At 39.3% G+C, this 14,674-nt stretch overlaps 2 protein-coding genes across 7 annotated transcripts in view; one reads left to right on the forward strand and one right to left on the reverse strand.

The window, feature by feature from the left end:
- CENPP (centromere protein P) overlaps window positions 1-14,674 on the reverse strand; it is a 295,833-nt gene that overhangs the window by 138,134 nt on the left and 143,025 nt on the right. The gene's annotated exons all lie outside the window — the stretch shown is intronic.
- The window catches only part of ASPN (asporin), a 31,471-nt gene that overhangs the window by 5,465 nt on the left and 11,332 nt on the right, over window positions 1-14,674 (forward strand). The window contains exons 1-3 of one of the 2 annotated variants that reach the window (XM_063594329.1): window positions 244-6,766; window positions 7,264-7,567; window positions 11,415-11,527. In XM_063594329.1, coding sequence (XP_063450399.1) covers window positions 7,294-7,567; window positions 11,415-11,527 — 387 coding nt within the window. In that variant the 5' untranslated portion in view covers window positions 244-6,766; window positions 7,264-7,293. Of the gene's footprint in view, window positions 1-243; window positions 6,767-7,263; window positions 7,568-11,414; window positions 11,528-14,674 lie in introns of those variants that run through there. The other variant, XM_003807841.5, reaches the window with a different exon arrangement.

Genomic DNA, 14,674 nt, shown 5'->3' on the forward strand with positions numbered 1-14,674 from the left:
CAAAGTTTATCTCTATAATTTCTTAAAAATCAGCATTTAAATACAAACCTAAATTTGTACCTAAAATTATTCTAGTTTTATGTCTTATCTATAATGAATGTATTTTAAATATAATTATGTGACTTTTTTTTTCAGCTAAGTGAAAACCTGTCATTATGCCTTACCATAAATGTTAACATGATTGATTTTAAAAGTCATCTAAATAAACATCTTGTATGTTTATCTAGGAAAATAACATTGCTATAATAATGATCATGAAGTTTGGGGATATCACAGCTATATTAAATGAAACAGTAAATATATTTTTCAATATTTAAAATATTTTCTAATGTGTATTTAAAATGTGTGAATTACTGAAATGTCAATTTTACTTATACATTTGAATATTCATTTTTTTCCTTGATAAATGTCTTCCTTATTATAATGAAATGGCACTGAAAAGTTCAAATGGAAATCTATTCAATTCCAAGAAAGAATACTTATCAGCAATAGTTTAGCTAGCACTATATTCAATATGAAAGATTAGGAAATTTTCACAGCATGTATACAGTCAGAATTTAACACTTTCAAAGATTTCCTTTGTCTACTCCCAAAGTAAATTTCTGATTAAATTTTAGATTAAAAAATTTAAGCAATGTATTCAATATTCTACTCCCTAGTAATCTAAATAGCGCACAGCATTCTTTCATGTTAATCTATTCAGAGGTGTGGCACCCAAGAAACAGTGGCCACATGGTGTAGGGACTGAGTCATAAAGAACCTGAGGGGGTTGTATTTCCCTAAAAATAAAGTTGTTTAAATCCAAGAATCAAGCTGTTAAAAGAAAGAAATAAAAAAAGAAAGAAAAATCGAGCACAAGCCCACACACATAAAAGGATCCTGATGTTTTTAGTTTGTTTTTTGGCATTAAGGAGTATAGTGTAGTAGTGGAAAGAACAGAGGATATATAGTCTTCTGTTACAACTAACTACTCAATTAAAAACAAATATTCTGATAACTGATCTGAGGTTTGAGACAAAAACAATTAACTTTACAAGCACAAGTCTTGAGGCACTGTGGGAAACATCATAAAAATGGAGAGGCAAAAGATTTTGTTTTTTAAGACAGTAGCTTGATTGCTAGACACGTGGAGAAATTAATGAAGGGCAAAATTAGTATAAAAGGAAGAACAGCTAGAATGCTTCGTCAGAATGCTAGTTATACTTCTAAGGTAAAATTAACTACTTTTTAAGGAAAGTGCTATCTTTATCAGTATCCATGAACAAATGGTACTGTGAATAAGTTTCCAAATGCATGCTTGGACTTTTAACTCATTTGTTAGCTTACAAGACTATGCCTTGATTACATCTGAATTTGGTTTGGATTCCTTCGGTGAAATCTATGGAGTATGTTATATCACATTTATATGCTGAAATCTGCTACTGGTACCTGTGAACTGATAGGCATGTTTAAACCCAGGGGAAAAGTTGCCAAGCGGGCCTTTAAACATGGGATTTAAAAGCACAGTGACTTATTTACCTAATAATAGTGTCTGAGAGGAAATACCATTTCACTTAGATAAACTTTCCATTCTAAGTTTGTAGACCAGTTAAATGGAAACAAGAAAGCTTATGTGCTTTTTAAGCTTTATTTCCAGTCCATATGTTATGAACTCTTTTAAGAGCTTGGCCAAACCTCCTTACCTAGGCTTTTCCAGAGGAAAGTCTGTTTACTGTCTGGAAGTAACTATGAGATTAAAATCCATTTAGGAGGACAAGCAGTCTAGTGCAAAGCACAACCAACAAGCAGTGAGGAGGCCAGCCCTCAGCTCCACCACCTCCAGCCAGTTCTGGATGCTCATTGCCTCAGCTTTTTCTCAGTAAAAGAGGGCCATGGGGGGAAAGTCTCAAAGACCTCTCTTAGCTCTAGGCTACTATGATTTATTAGTAACAGCAGTAGCACTGGAAGAATACTCCAAACACTACTCTGATTAAGAGAGACTTGAAACCAAAATCCAAAGCTTTCCATGAGTGGAAAACACTGGCAAAACTGGTCTAAATCAGGGAAATATTGAGTATTCCTGAGAAGAAGATTTAATATTTTTAAAGGGTTTAAAAATAGAGTAACCTGAATACTGCCAAAACTAATAAAACAGAGGTTGTACCTCATTAATAAACTCAAAATAAAACAGCCAAAAGTCATATCATTTTAAATGACATATAATATTCTCTACATTCTTTCTGAATAATAAGAAAAAAATACTGCTATCTAGGGTTCTCTCCTAGACATTCCATTATTTTCCTATTGGTAAACAGTTGCACACTGAACTGGGGGAGGTTTAGGACCTACACTTAATTGTACTTATTAACAAAGCGGTGGAAGAGACCCAGCAAGAGACTCAGGTAAAGAGTGTAAATAATGAATTCCTCAGGGTATCAAGGTTGGCCTGACTTTTTTCTTTGCAAGCAACCAGGATACACGAATGCAAAAGATTAGATTAATTGTAAAAGGCTAACAGAAGACAGAACTAGCAGAGAGAAATGAATTTTCCAGAAGGCATTTTTGAGTTTCCATATAAAGACTTTCCTAACAGCCATGGATGGACAACTGTGGAAGATGCTGCCTTGAGGTAGTATCCTCTCCCTGGAGCTATTCAAGCAGGGTGGATATGCTCCCTGTTCCAGAATGTTCTGGAACCTTCACCACCAGGAGAAACTCCTGTTTCAAAGGTCTTCATCTCTTATTCTCTAGGAAAGGGCCTAACTACTATATAAAAGTGGCTGCCTCCACTGCTCAGCAACTGGAATGCTTCCCAACAGCTAAAGATAATGCTACTGCCTAAAACTTGCAGGCAGAAGTCTCCATTTCATATTTTTATTTTACCGCAGTTTTGATTAAAGGCAGGGAGGGTCTCCTGTAACTTATCAGTCTAAGAAAGAGGGGAGGCAAAGGAAGGGGCCCCAGCTGGTGCTTCTCCTGATGCCACTGGGGGACTGGTCAGCAGCCCTGAGGCAGGGATGTGGAAAAAAGCAGGACCACTACTGTTCCACTCCCTGCCTTCCCTGCCCTGTGTGCCTTCTCCTTCTCCTCTCAACTCTCAGTTCTGCTCCTCATACCTGATCCAGTTCCTCATCCCGAACCTCAGCTCAGTACTGGGGAAGCCTCTCTTGACGGTGGCACGAGGCTGAAGGCATCTGGGAAACCATTACGTGGTGTGCAAAGGAGCTGAGGCCAGTCCTTGCTCCCGCTGCCAGGCCACAAGGAACACCACGATGTGTTCTTGGCACCCCACTTTGGATCTCTAACACATTCCTGGTGTTTTACATTTTTTTTTTTAAGTTCCATAGTTTTTTTGTTTCTACATTTTGGATATATTATCTGTTAAATAGGTTTTTCCGGTCCAGACTGGGAATCTAAAGTCCATTTGGTTCAAAGATTCTATGGGAAAAAACTTAAACTAAAACATTCAGGCTGGGTGCAGTGGCTCACACAGTGGCACACTTTGGGAGGCCGAGATGGGTGGATCGCTTAAGGTCAGGAGTTCAAGACCTGCCTGGCCAACATTGTGAAACCCCATCTCTACAAAAATATAAAAAATTAGCCAAGCATGATGGCACATGCGTGTAATCCCAGCTAATTGAAGGCTGAGGTGGGAGGATCACTTGAACCTGGGACGTGGAGGTTGCAGTGAGCCAAGATGGCGCAACTGTACTCCAGCCTGGGCGACAAAGTGAGACTCCATCTCGAACAAACAAACAAACAAAAAACCCCAAAAAAACAAACAAAAAAGCACAAACAACTTAAAAAATAACCTTGTCAAAATCTTCATTTCCCATTGACCAGAACAAATAGGATTAAGCCTCAAGAAATTGTGAACCCCAAAACAATTTCCCAAGTAGGTGCTATTGTTTGACTTTTGGGTAGAGATAGATGAGAATAGTGTGTATGGGAAACCTTTGATTATACCAATTCCTACCAAAAGTGGTAGGAAAAGACAGCAGTATATGCAGAAATAAAGCAAAGAAAATTCTGTTGGCGGACTGACATTTAAAATATTTTAAAAGCAACATAATTAAGAAACTATGCATGGGAAGAAAAAAAATGCTTTGCTTATAATCCCATTATCCCTCTTACCAGGTTTGTACATTCTATTTCAATCTTTTTTTCATGTGAATATATGTTTTTATAAATGTCTTTAGTTCTATTGGTCTCAAACAGTAAACTGAGGGTTATGCGTAGACAGACACGGTGAAGAATTTTACTTTCAAAGCTCTGGGTACCACACATCTAGTGTTAAAGCCCTACACCCCTGTTCCTACCCCATAAGTCACAGTATATACAGTTTACATTGTCTATTTACTAATCCAGGCATTTTATTTTTTAGTTTTTCTATTAATGTACCTGACATTCAAGTGTTAACTTTACAATCTCGTATTACCTGACAGTAGTTGATTAGGAGTTGCGGGTTTTTTTATTTTTGAGTAGGGAAGTGTGGGAGAGAAGAGGATGGGGAGGAAGGTGTGCTCTACTTTAAGAAATTCAGCATTCTGACGAGTGACACTGCCTGGGGTACAGTGGGTGCTTGGTAAATGCCCACTGAATAACTCCAGCAACCTCAAAGAAAGCCAGAAACAGGACCTTAAATGACATTATAATTCTATAGCTCCTTGTTGCCAAGGTCAGACAAGGTCAAGGGCAGCTATGCACCTAGAAGACAGAGCTGTAATGCAAGAATGTTACAGAATAAACTGGAATCTGGGGCCAACTTTGATTTAGCTAAGGACCAAGAGCTGAATTTTCTAGGGAATGAGTATTTTGAAGGTTGAGGCAAAGCTGGGCACTAAACCTTAAGGAGTCAGGAGCCACACAACAGCCCTAAGTCAAAACACATAATGAGTCAAAGTTAGACAGACAGCAAAGGCACAGAGACAATGTGCCAGGGACAAAGTGATATTGAAAAGGAAGCCCCCAGTAACCTTTACCAGGACCCCATACAGCATTCACAGGATGACTGGAATACGAAACATCAACCTGCCTGCCAGCAGGGACACCCCATGCCTGCTACAGAACAGTAGTCAGCCACAGTTGGTGATTTCCACCTGGGGCTCTCCAAAAGAAGCCACTGAACCCTGTGTTGCCAACACAATCTCTCACCCAGTACTACACAAATCTGATCACACAATCATTCTATTCTCTACCTTCTAATCCAAGCTACACAGGTGCTTCTTTATGTACAGATGTGTACAGAACAGGAATTTGTATACTGGTTAGATAAGAAAAAATGACAGAGTATGCCCATGAAGCCACGAGATTTCTGGATAAAACAACTGAGTCCCCCCACATGAGCTGGAGCAGAAGGCAGCACAGAACAGGGAGTTGGGACACATGAGCCCTAGCCCTGGCTCCATTTATATTTGGTAGGTGACTTTGTGCAAGTCACTTAAGCTCTTTACGCCTCATTTCCTATGAGGGATGAGTCTAGAATAACATCTGAATTAACACCTCCACAAAGTAGTGTACAGATGGGAGGCTAGGGCTAGTTCTGAAATGGGAATCAGCATAGGATTATTAAAATATAAAAAACTCTTGCCATTCTCAGATCTGTCCTGTAACCTCCTTCCTAGCATAAGTTAGTGTGGATTATCACAGGAATATCACACATACCTGACCAGTGCCATCCAGCTACCCAGTGGGCAAATGTTCATGCCACCATTTAGATTTTTGGAGCATATGAGAAATTAAATAAAGTAATTATCAGGTTAATAACTAATGACAGTAGGACATTCTAGCCCTCGTCTGGTGATTAAAAAAGACATACCATATATAAATGAAGATATTTATTAAGTTAATGAATTCATTCTTGATTTTTAAATCCAGGAAAAAGCAGGCCCATGGAGAGATGTTAAAGCTGATTTTTTGGTTCTGGGAAATTGCAACCAGTTGGGATTTGGAGGGGTAGGTCTTCCCGAGGCTGGGCCAATCCTGGCTGACTATAGAAGTCTTTTGCAGCCCAGCTGCTCTCTGGCACTCGGGCAATGGCAGGCCTGGAGGACTATTTAGGTGACTGTAGCCTGGTGGACTATTAGGGTCTGCGGAGCCCTCTGCTGTGGTGGTGAGTGGATGCCCTCCTGCCAGGACTCAGTTTCACCAGTGAGCATCTCTAGGATGCATCTATTTTGAATAATTTCATAATGTTTTTAATTTTTGAAATTTTCAAAGAATATACACATTTCACAGGTAATAATTTAAAAATTAGAATATGTAAATATGGCAATAAATCTATGCTCTGAAGGTTCTCATTTGTATAGTTCTGTTTTGTGTGCATTTTAAAAATGCAACTGAAAACAACCTGGCCCCCCAAAAACAAAACAAGCAAACCAAACTCAGTGGAAAGATGAGTAAGAAAGAATAGTCTGGACATCAGACAGTTTGGATCAAATATTAGACAATGGAACAGATTAGAAGGAAAAAGATACCAATTGTGGAAAAAGTGACCAACTATGAGAGTGAGGTTGGGAAAGGTGGAGAGAAATCAGTTAAGGAAAAATTCCAGATGTTGTCTAAGGAGACAATGAAGATATTCCTCCTTCAGGGACACTGAATACATTAAGGCAATAGAAAGATTTTGGGAATACAGAGTTAGGTAAGATAATCTGTTTCTGTTTTTACGATGTTTATTAGCTTTTTCATCCTAAAGGTAATACTCATTGCTCATTATGAAAGTTAAAGGAAAAAGGAAAACACAAGTCATCTATGGTTCTAGTGCCCAGAGTTTATCATCAATCAGGTATATTCCTGCCAGGTTTGTTTTTGTTTGTTTATGAGTGTTTGTAAGTATACAGTTTATGGATTTTTTATATTTGCTTTTTTTAATTTCACAAAAGATAATATCCCATATTTAAAAATGTCTTTGCAAGCATTTTGTGGGTTCCAAAATATTTCATGGAATAAATATACTCTTTTATTTTACTATTCCCCTTTAACCATTATATAATTGTCTCAAATATTTCTGCTATTATAATTCTGTGATGAACATCTTTGTGCACTTTAGAAATGTTTCCTGAGACTAGATTTTAAAAAGTAGAATTACTATCTGAAAAAGAGATATTTTTAGAGTTCCCAATGCACATTGCTGAATTGCTTTCCAAAAATCTTTATAAATTTACTCTTAGATTAGCTAAGCAATGGATTAAAATGCCATTTCATTGCACTCTTGCCAGAACTGAGAAATGTATATATGCAGGAATTATATCCATTTAAATTTAATATCCAATGTCTGTTTAGTCCTAGACTGGTCTTCTACACTAAGACACCATGAAGGAGTATGTGCTCCTATTATTCCTGGCTTTGTGCTCTGCCAAACCCTTCTTTAGCCCTTCACACATCGCACTGAAGAATATGATGCTGAAGGATATGGAAGACACAGATGATGATGATGATGATGATGATGATGATGATGATGACGACGAGGACAACTCTCTTTTTCCAACAAGAGAGCCAAGAAGCCATTTTTTTCCATTTGATCTGTTTCCAATGTGTCCATTTGGATGTCAGTGCTATTCACGAGTTGTACATTGCTCAGATTTAGGTAAGAATATAAGTCGATTTTGTTTTGAAGAATAGTAATGCTATTCTGACAATTTAAAGGATGGAAAAAGTCTCACTGAAATTTCAAAAATAATCTCATTGAGTGTATAAGTTTTTTTCATTTAAGTTTTTAGGTGGAAAGTACAGCAAACCCCAAAGTACATCCAAACTTATTTTTAAAATTAAGAAAATCAAAGGAAAACTAAGGGAATGTTGTCCATAGAACATTTCCTTCTCTTCCCCAGTTAAATCAAAGCATTTAATTTTAATTCCCTTCAGAGAGAATGGACATCACGTGCAGTTCTATCTCAGGGTGCTAGCAGGTTGAGACTGTACTTTTCAGTAAAACTCCATGGTAACAAAATGAGCTGCATGTCTAGAACAATGAAATGAGTTATAGAAAGCTTGTGAAATCTCTAATCTAGACCTTTTAAAGATAATGCTTTATTTGCTTTTTAGCAATTTGGGTTTAAAACTGCCTAAGAAAAAAGTGGATAAAGTCTTTTTAAAATTTATAATTCTTTGCTGAGTATTTTATTTCTTTAATACTTCTAATGAAGGAGCACTCAAGAGCACAGCCATGCCCCGTTCAGGGAGGGGACGTAATGGGAATGCATATCAAGAGTTGTTGCCTTCAGCTATTTCCAAGAGGGGACAGCTGAGACTGGCCCCACTGTGGAGGCCAAGGTCTGGCACACAACTCCCACTCAGGGGCTGATGGCCCATCAGGGTCACTTCATGAGTCTGTATGAGCAGATGTCTTGAAAAGCATTAGACTTGCTTCCTACTGCCATAGCATTCATGGCAAGAGTTAAAGCTTACAATAATCTACTCTAGAGACCTTAATGAAGTTTGTCATTATATGACAAAATGAGAGGCAAACAAAAAGCATTCAGAAAAAGGGGAGACTAATACGAGCTAGACTTACTAGTAAAGTCTAATGAAATAGGCTAGGAAAAAAATGGGTCTTAAGCTTTACCTGTGGAATTCTCATGAGAAAGAGATTAAGATGCAAGTACTGTTTGAGAAAACTTGTTCATGTAGAACAACTGTGGAAACAGCATCAGGAACAAGAAATGCAGAAGCTGAGACAGATGCTGGGTGTGAGAAGAGGTTAGTTAGGGAATATGAGAATGTACTATTGTACTAAACTGCATCTCAGACAAGAAAAAACATTACCTACCATCAGTTTGCAAAGTGGGTGCATGTTAAAGCACTTTGTAAGTCAAAATTCCAGATAAAAATATGTGTATCTGCTATGACTCCACCAGATGTAAACTGGGTTAGTTCTGGGTAAGATGGTGAATAAGGACACATTTATCTTTAGTGCAGACCACCCCCACGTGCTGGCCTCCATATGTGCCACGGCAGAGCAGTCATATGCTTCCAACATGAAGACCCTGCATGAGACATTGCATAAAACTACTCCAGAACACACTTGTCACCAAAGACTTGAGAAGCCCAAGCTACCTCATGGCAGGAAGCTGGTGTTCCCATCACACACAGTCTCCCAAACATTTAGCTTTGAAAAAACTCTAGTAAACAAAATCCACCTAAGAATATCTGTGACAGTCAGACATGCCATCAGCATGCTGCTGCACCCATCCTACCTCCCCCAAAACGTGACCATAAAAAGGGTCTGGGCACTTATCACTCTTCCTCCCTCAGGAGATGAAACTCTTCAGAACTTCAGTTTTAACAGGGGCAGGGCAGGAGTAGGTTTGTCAAAATCTGTGCTACCAGGAGAATCCCTTCTGCAGAACCTCCAGCTTCCTATAAGACTTCCACTTCATTTTCTAAAACCAAAATAATATCCTGTGTTCATAAAAATGGCAAAATTAATCTATTCTAACAAACAAAACTGCACCCTACCTTGCTAATTCATCAAGTTACCCCCCTTCTTCTTCCTATATAGGGTTAAATTTCTTAAGAAAGTGTCAATTTTATTTTAGTATTATTATTATTTTTTTGAGACAGAGTCTTGCTCTGTCACCCAGGCTGGAGTACAATGGCGCGATCTCGGCTCACTGCAACTTCCGTCTCCTGGGTTCAAGCGATTTTCCTGCTTCAGCCTCCTGAGTAGCTGGGATTAAGGGCGCACACCACCATGCCTGGCTAATTTTTATATTTTTAGTAGAGACGAGGTTTTACCATGTTGGCCAGGATGGTCTTGATCTCCTGACCTCATGATCCACCCGACTCGGCCTCCAAAAGTGCTGGGATTATAGGCGTGAGCCACCGCGCCCGGCCTATTTTTTTATTTTTATTTTTGAGACAGAGTCTCACTCTGTCACCCAGGCTGGAGTGCAGTGGCACTATCTTGGCTCACTGCAACCTCTGCCTCCTGGGTTCAAGCGATTCTCCTGACTCAGCCTCCCGAGTAGCTGGGACGACAGGCATGTGTAACAATGCCCAGCTAATTTTTGTATTTTTAGTAGAGACGGGGTTTCTTTCACCATGTTGGCCAGGCTGGTCTTACAACTCCTGACCTTAAGTGACCCACCCACCTCGGCCTCCCATAGTGCTGGGATTACAGGCGTAAGGCACCATGCCCGACCAATTTTAAAGTATAGAAAGGAAAAGTACATAGAGCTGTAGGATAGAATGTTGATATTCAAATACTAGATTTTCAATTCTTCAATTTTTGGCTATTAAATGTATGACTACACTTCAGGAGTGAGGACGGTTCTATCAAAAGTGTACTGACATCTAGACCAAGGCAGGCGGATCGCTTGAGTCCAGGAGTTCGAGACTAGCCTGGCCAACATGGCGAAACGGTGTGTCTAGTAAAAATACAACAATTAGCCAGGCATGGTGGTACACATCCTAGCTACTCGGGAGGCTAAGGCAGAAGAATCACTAGAACCCAGGAGGTGGAGGTTGCAGTGAGCCGAGATGGCGCCACTGCACTCCAGCCAGGGCGACAGAGCAAGACTGTCTCAAGTTAAAAAAAAAAAAAAAAAGAATAATATATGAATCAGTATGTGGAAATCAAAGAATTTACAACTAATTAGAGAAGTTAATTACTTAAAGGAAATGGGTGGTAAAGTTTTTGGTAATATACATGAAAAAAATCTAATTTTTCCATTTTCTAAACACAACTATCTAAGGCTTCTTAAAATGATCAAGACCCGGCTGGGTGCGGTGGCTCACGACTGTAATACCAGCACTTTGGGAGGCGCAGTCAGGCGAATCACGAGGTCAGGAGTCTGAGAACAGCCTGACCAACATGGGGAAACCCCGTCTCTACTAAAAATACAAAAATTAGCCAGGCGTGGTGGCACACACCTGTAATCCCAGCTACTCAGGAGGCTGAGGCAGGAGAACTGCTGGAACCCGGGAGGCCGAGGTTGCAGTGAGCCAAGATCATGCCACTGCACTCCAGCCTGGGCAACAGAGCGAGACTCCGTCTCAAAAAAAAAAAAAAAAAGAAAGAAAAATTATCAAGACCCATATGCTCCAATTTAGCACTATAACAGCCTGAAAATTTGCAAAGAAAGCTAACATTCCTCAGCCAAAGGTACATCAACAGAAGCTGCACCTCAGTGGTTGGTCACCTTCTCACAGCCACCAAGGCCGCTCCAATTTATCTCCTTTTATTCCACCTTAGAGGGGATGAGTAGTGACAGCTATACCAATCTAGACACCTTGTAAAAATTAATAAGTTACTCAAAAAGGTCCTGAGGTCTTCCCCCAAAACAATGTTTTTTTTGTCATCTGTTATGACTGTTAAGTCATCTGTAACTTGATGATAATCATGGGTTTTAAAAAATGTATATTTCTACCATATTAGTAATCTCATCTTCAGCATGATTCTCTATTATATAACATGTTTGTTTCTTTCTAAGGTTTGACCTCAGTCCCAACCAACATTCCACTTGATACTCGAATGCTTGATCTTCAAAACAATAAAATTAAGGAAATCAAAGAAAATGATTTTAAAGGACTCACTTCACTTTATGTAAGAATATATCCTCATACTTTCAAAGATTTAAGTGAAAACTCTGTATCTTTGCTATAATGATTAATTATACTATGTTAGTATAAACAAGTCTTACTTTTCTGTAAAGAATGACAAAAATCCCTGCATTCAACAGCGTTCTAGTCAATTAAAAATTATAGATTTCATTCAATTAATAGTCTAATTCAATGGATGTTTATTAAATAATAGCCATGTAAAACGCAGTGGGCTGAGTTTAATGGTCCTCAAATAAGCTTACAATCTATTCAGGTAGTAACAGTCACTATACATTAAAATGAACAAGAAAACAATTACTTACAGCAATCATTAGCAAACAGTGTAAGAAATCTCTACCCAAACGTGTTAAGACACCACAAATCTCTAACAGCAGCACACAGAATATATCTGATTGATTAATATATACATGTATGGCTTCTTTATTGGATCTTTAAAGAAGAAAAGAATTTTTTCTTTACTGTATTAGTATCATTTTAATATTCTAGGATTTAAAAGATTACTACTTCCATGTTTAACATTTTGGGCTGGGTGTGGTGGCTCATGCCTATAATCCCAGCACTTTGGGAGGCCAAGGCGGGCGGATCACTTGAGCCCAAGAGTTCGAGATCAGCCTGGGCAACACAACAAGACTCCACCTCTATAAAAAATACAAAATTAGTTGGCATGGTGGTGGTGCATGTAGTCTTAGCCAGGAGGTAGAGGTTGCAGTGAGCTGTGACTATGCCACTGCACTCCAGCCTCGGTGACACAGTAAGACCCTGTCTTAAAAACAAAAACAAACCAAAAAAATCATTTCGAAGTCTCCAGATTTTAGCAAGTAAAATTTCTGATTTAGTCTGAAATTGGGTTTGGAGGAGCACCTCATTTCCCCCTGCCACCGCCTCCCCTCAGCACAGCTCCTGCCTCGCTGACTCTGGCATGGTGTTAGAGGAAGAGCTCTGGTTCTGTATCATCTGAGGTGGTAAGCCAGGCCTGGCTATTCCAGGCCATTTCCCCACACTCTCAGGCTGTGCTGGAGAAAACAAATTTAAAGTCTGTCATCTCTAGATAAGACAAAACTAAGAGAACAGGGTAGAAAATACCATAACCATATTAGCCCCTTGCTACCATGCAGGCCTGGCCTGTTCCTGTGTCTGAGAGATGTGGGGTCACCATGCCTCCCTGTCACCCTGGGTCAGTGCAGTGGACCCTGCTGGCCCATCCCTTCCTCCCTGTCACCCTGGGATTGAGGACATGCATGCTGATCATACTTAAGGCAGACTGAGGGATGCTCAATCCTTGCATCAAGCCTCCTTACAAAATCCAGCTCTCACACTGCCCGGTCAGGTAGCCAGCACCTTGTCTGCTCTTTTCACTTTCAAAGTGTGCAGGCAGCTCAGATCTGGTAAGCCTCCATTATCAATATAAAAGAGCAACTAGAAGAGCATATATTTATAAGTTAGGTCTCACTAAAACATTAAAAGACAGTCAGAAATGACACAATGGATTCCACTGAGGATCCACCCAGTCCACCCCACTAACTTTAGGCCACAGAATCTTTTGGAGAATGGCAAGGCCATTATTCTACCAACAGAAGTTGGAAATATAGCCTGTTGATGCGTTTACCACTTCTTCAACCCCTTTTCAGCTTAGATAACCACAAGAATAATAACTAATGGCATATTTAATACCGGGGCTATGAAAGTTTTAAATTCATCATATCATTATTTTATTACATTTTAGGAGCATTCCAGGGACTTAGTCCATACTTATTCTTGTTATTCACAGGGAAATGAGAAACTAAATGGTATCAGGAGCTTTCTTAGACCTACTTGATTTCCTTTGAGAAATGCATGTCAGGTGTAGAGCAATGGTGGGAAAGCCCCCAGCTGTTAAGTAGTATTACTGCCAAGCTACTATTAGCAGACTGACCAGGTGTACTGATGTAAATCACTTTTTAAAGTACATGCTTTATACTTGAATTGTAGGTATACCACACAATTACAAAACATTTATATAATTATAATATCACCTTATATGGTACCTGTCTTTTAAGAGAATCAAATTATTTTTTAGACATTCTACAAATTCTCTGTGTTAAGTTTTAGCTGCTTGTTTGGCACTTGGGTTCTTACACAAAGGATGATACAGTCAGAGCAAAATCATTGAACACAATCACAGCCCTCCCAGCTCACTTCCAGACATTATGAGACACATGTGGCATGAATCACTGTCCTACTACTGAATGGCTATGCTCTTCTCATCTTCTGTCCTTACACTGTTTGTTAATGATGAATTGGAAGCTCTGTGATAACCAAGCCAGCACTGAGAGTGCAGTTTAACTGGATCACTCAGCCAGCTCACCATGCAGGGCAGGCAGTCCACCATGTGGCGCGGCTCTTACCAGTGCTGCACAAAACCTCTTACACAGTTTTGTATTACTTTTCCTTCCTTTTATGCAGTTCCAACAACTGCATGTTTTAATTAGGAAAAACAAACTAATAAAAGCCCAGTGCACTAGACTTGGATCTCACTGACGCACAGGTTCACTTTGTGGTGGGGCCTCTCTAACCCTCACTTGTTGCGTGGCATAGGCAAGTCACCTTTCTTCACTTTACGCATTTCCTCATCACTAAAAGGAGAGTAATAATTCCTGCTAAATTTACCTCTTGGAATCAAGAGAGGATTCACAAACCATCTTGATGATCCACCAAGTTGTTAAATTCCCCTCACCTCATTTTTCAGTGTAACCAAAGGAAAAGAGAAGATACTTTTAGTTGGCATCACACACTCACAAACGAGGATATTTTACCAGTTGGTAGCAAAATGTAGTTTCACCTCTTCTCCTAGGCTTACCCTTTCTTGGTGAAACTTTTAGCAATAGTGATATATCTGGAATTTCCAGAGGGTGAGAAAAGGAAAGCACAAAGGGCCAAGAGTGAGATGAGGAAACGTGCAGATAAAAGTTTACTGAGCAACCAAAATGTGTATTTCTGCCATGGAAAAACAACAACAATATGAGTAATACCAGTGAGGCATATTAAACAAAGGGAGATTTTTGTGAAATGAATTTGAGAACAAAATCATAAAATGAATGAATCTAGAGCTGCTCCTTGAGAAAATCAGATGACCTGGATTGGTAAAGAGGGA

Source organism: Pan paniscus, chromosome 11, assembly GCF_029289425.2.
Source record: "Pan paniscus chromosome 11, NHGRI_mPanPan1-v2.0_pri, whole genome shotgun sequence".
In the NCBI taxonomy this organism is placed as follows: domain Eukaryota; kingdom Metazoa; phylum Chordata; class Mammalia; order Primates; family Hominidae; genus Pan; species Pan paniscus.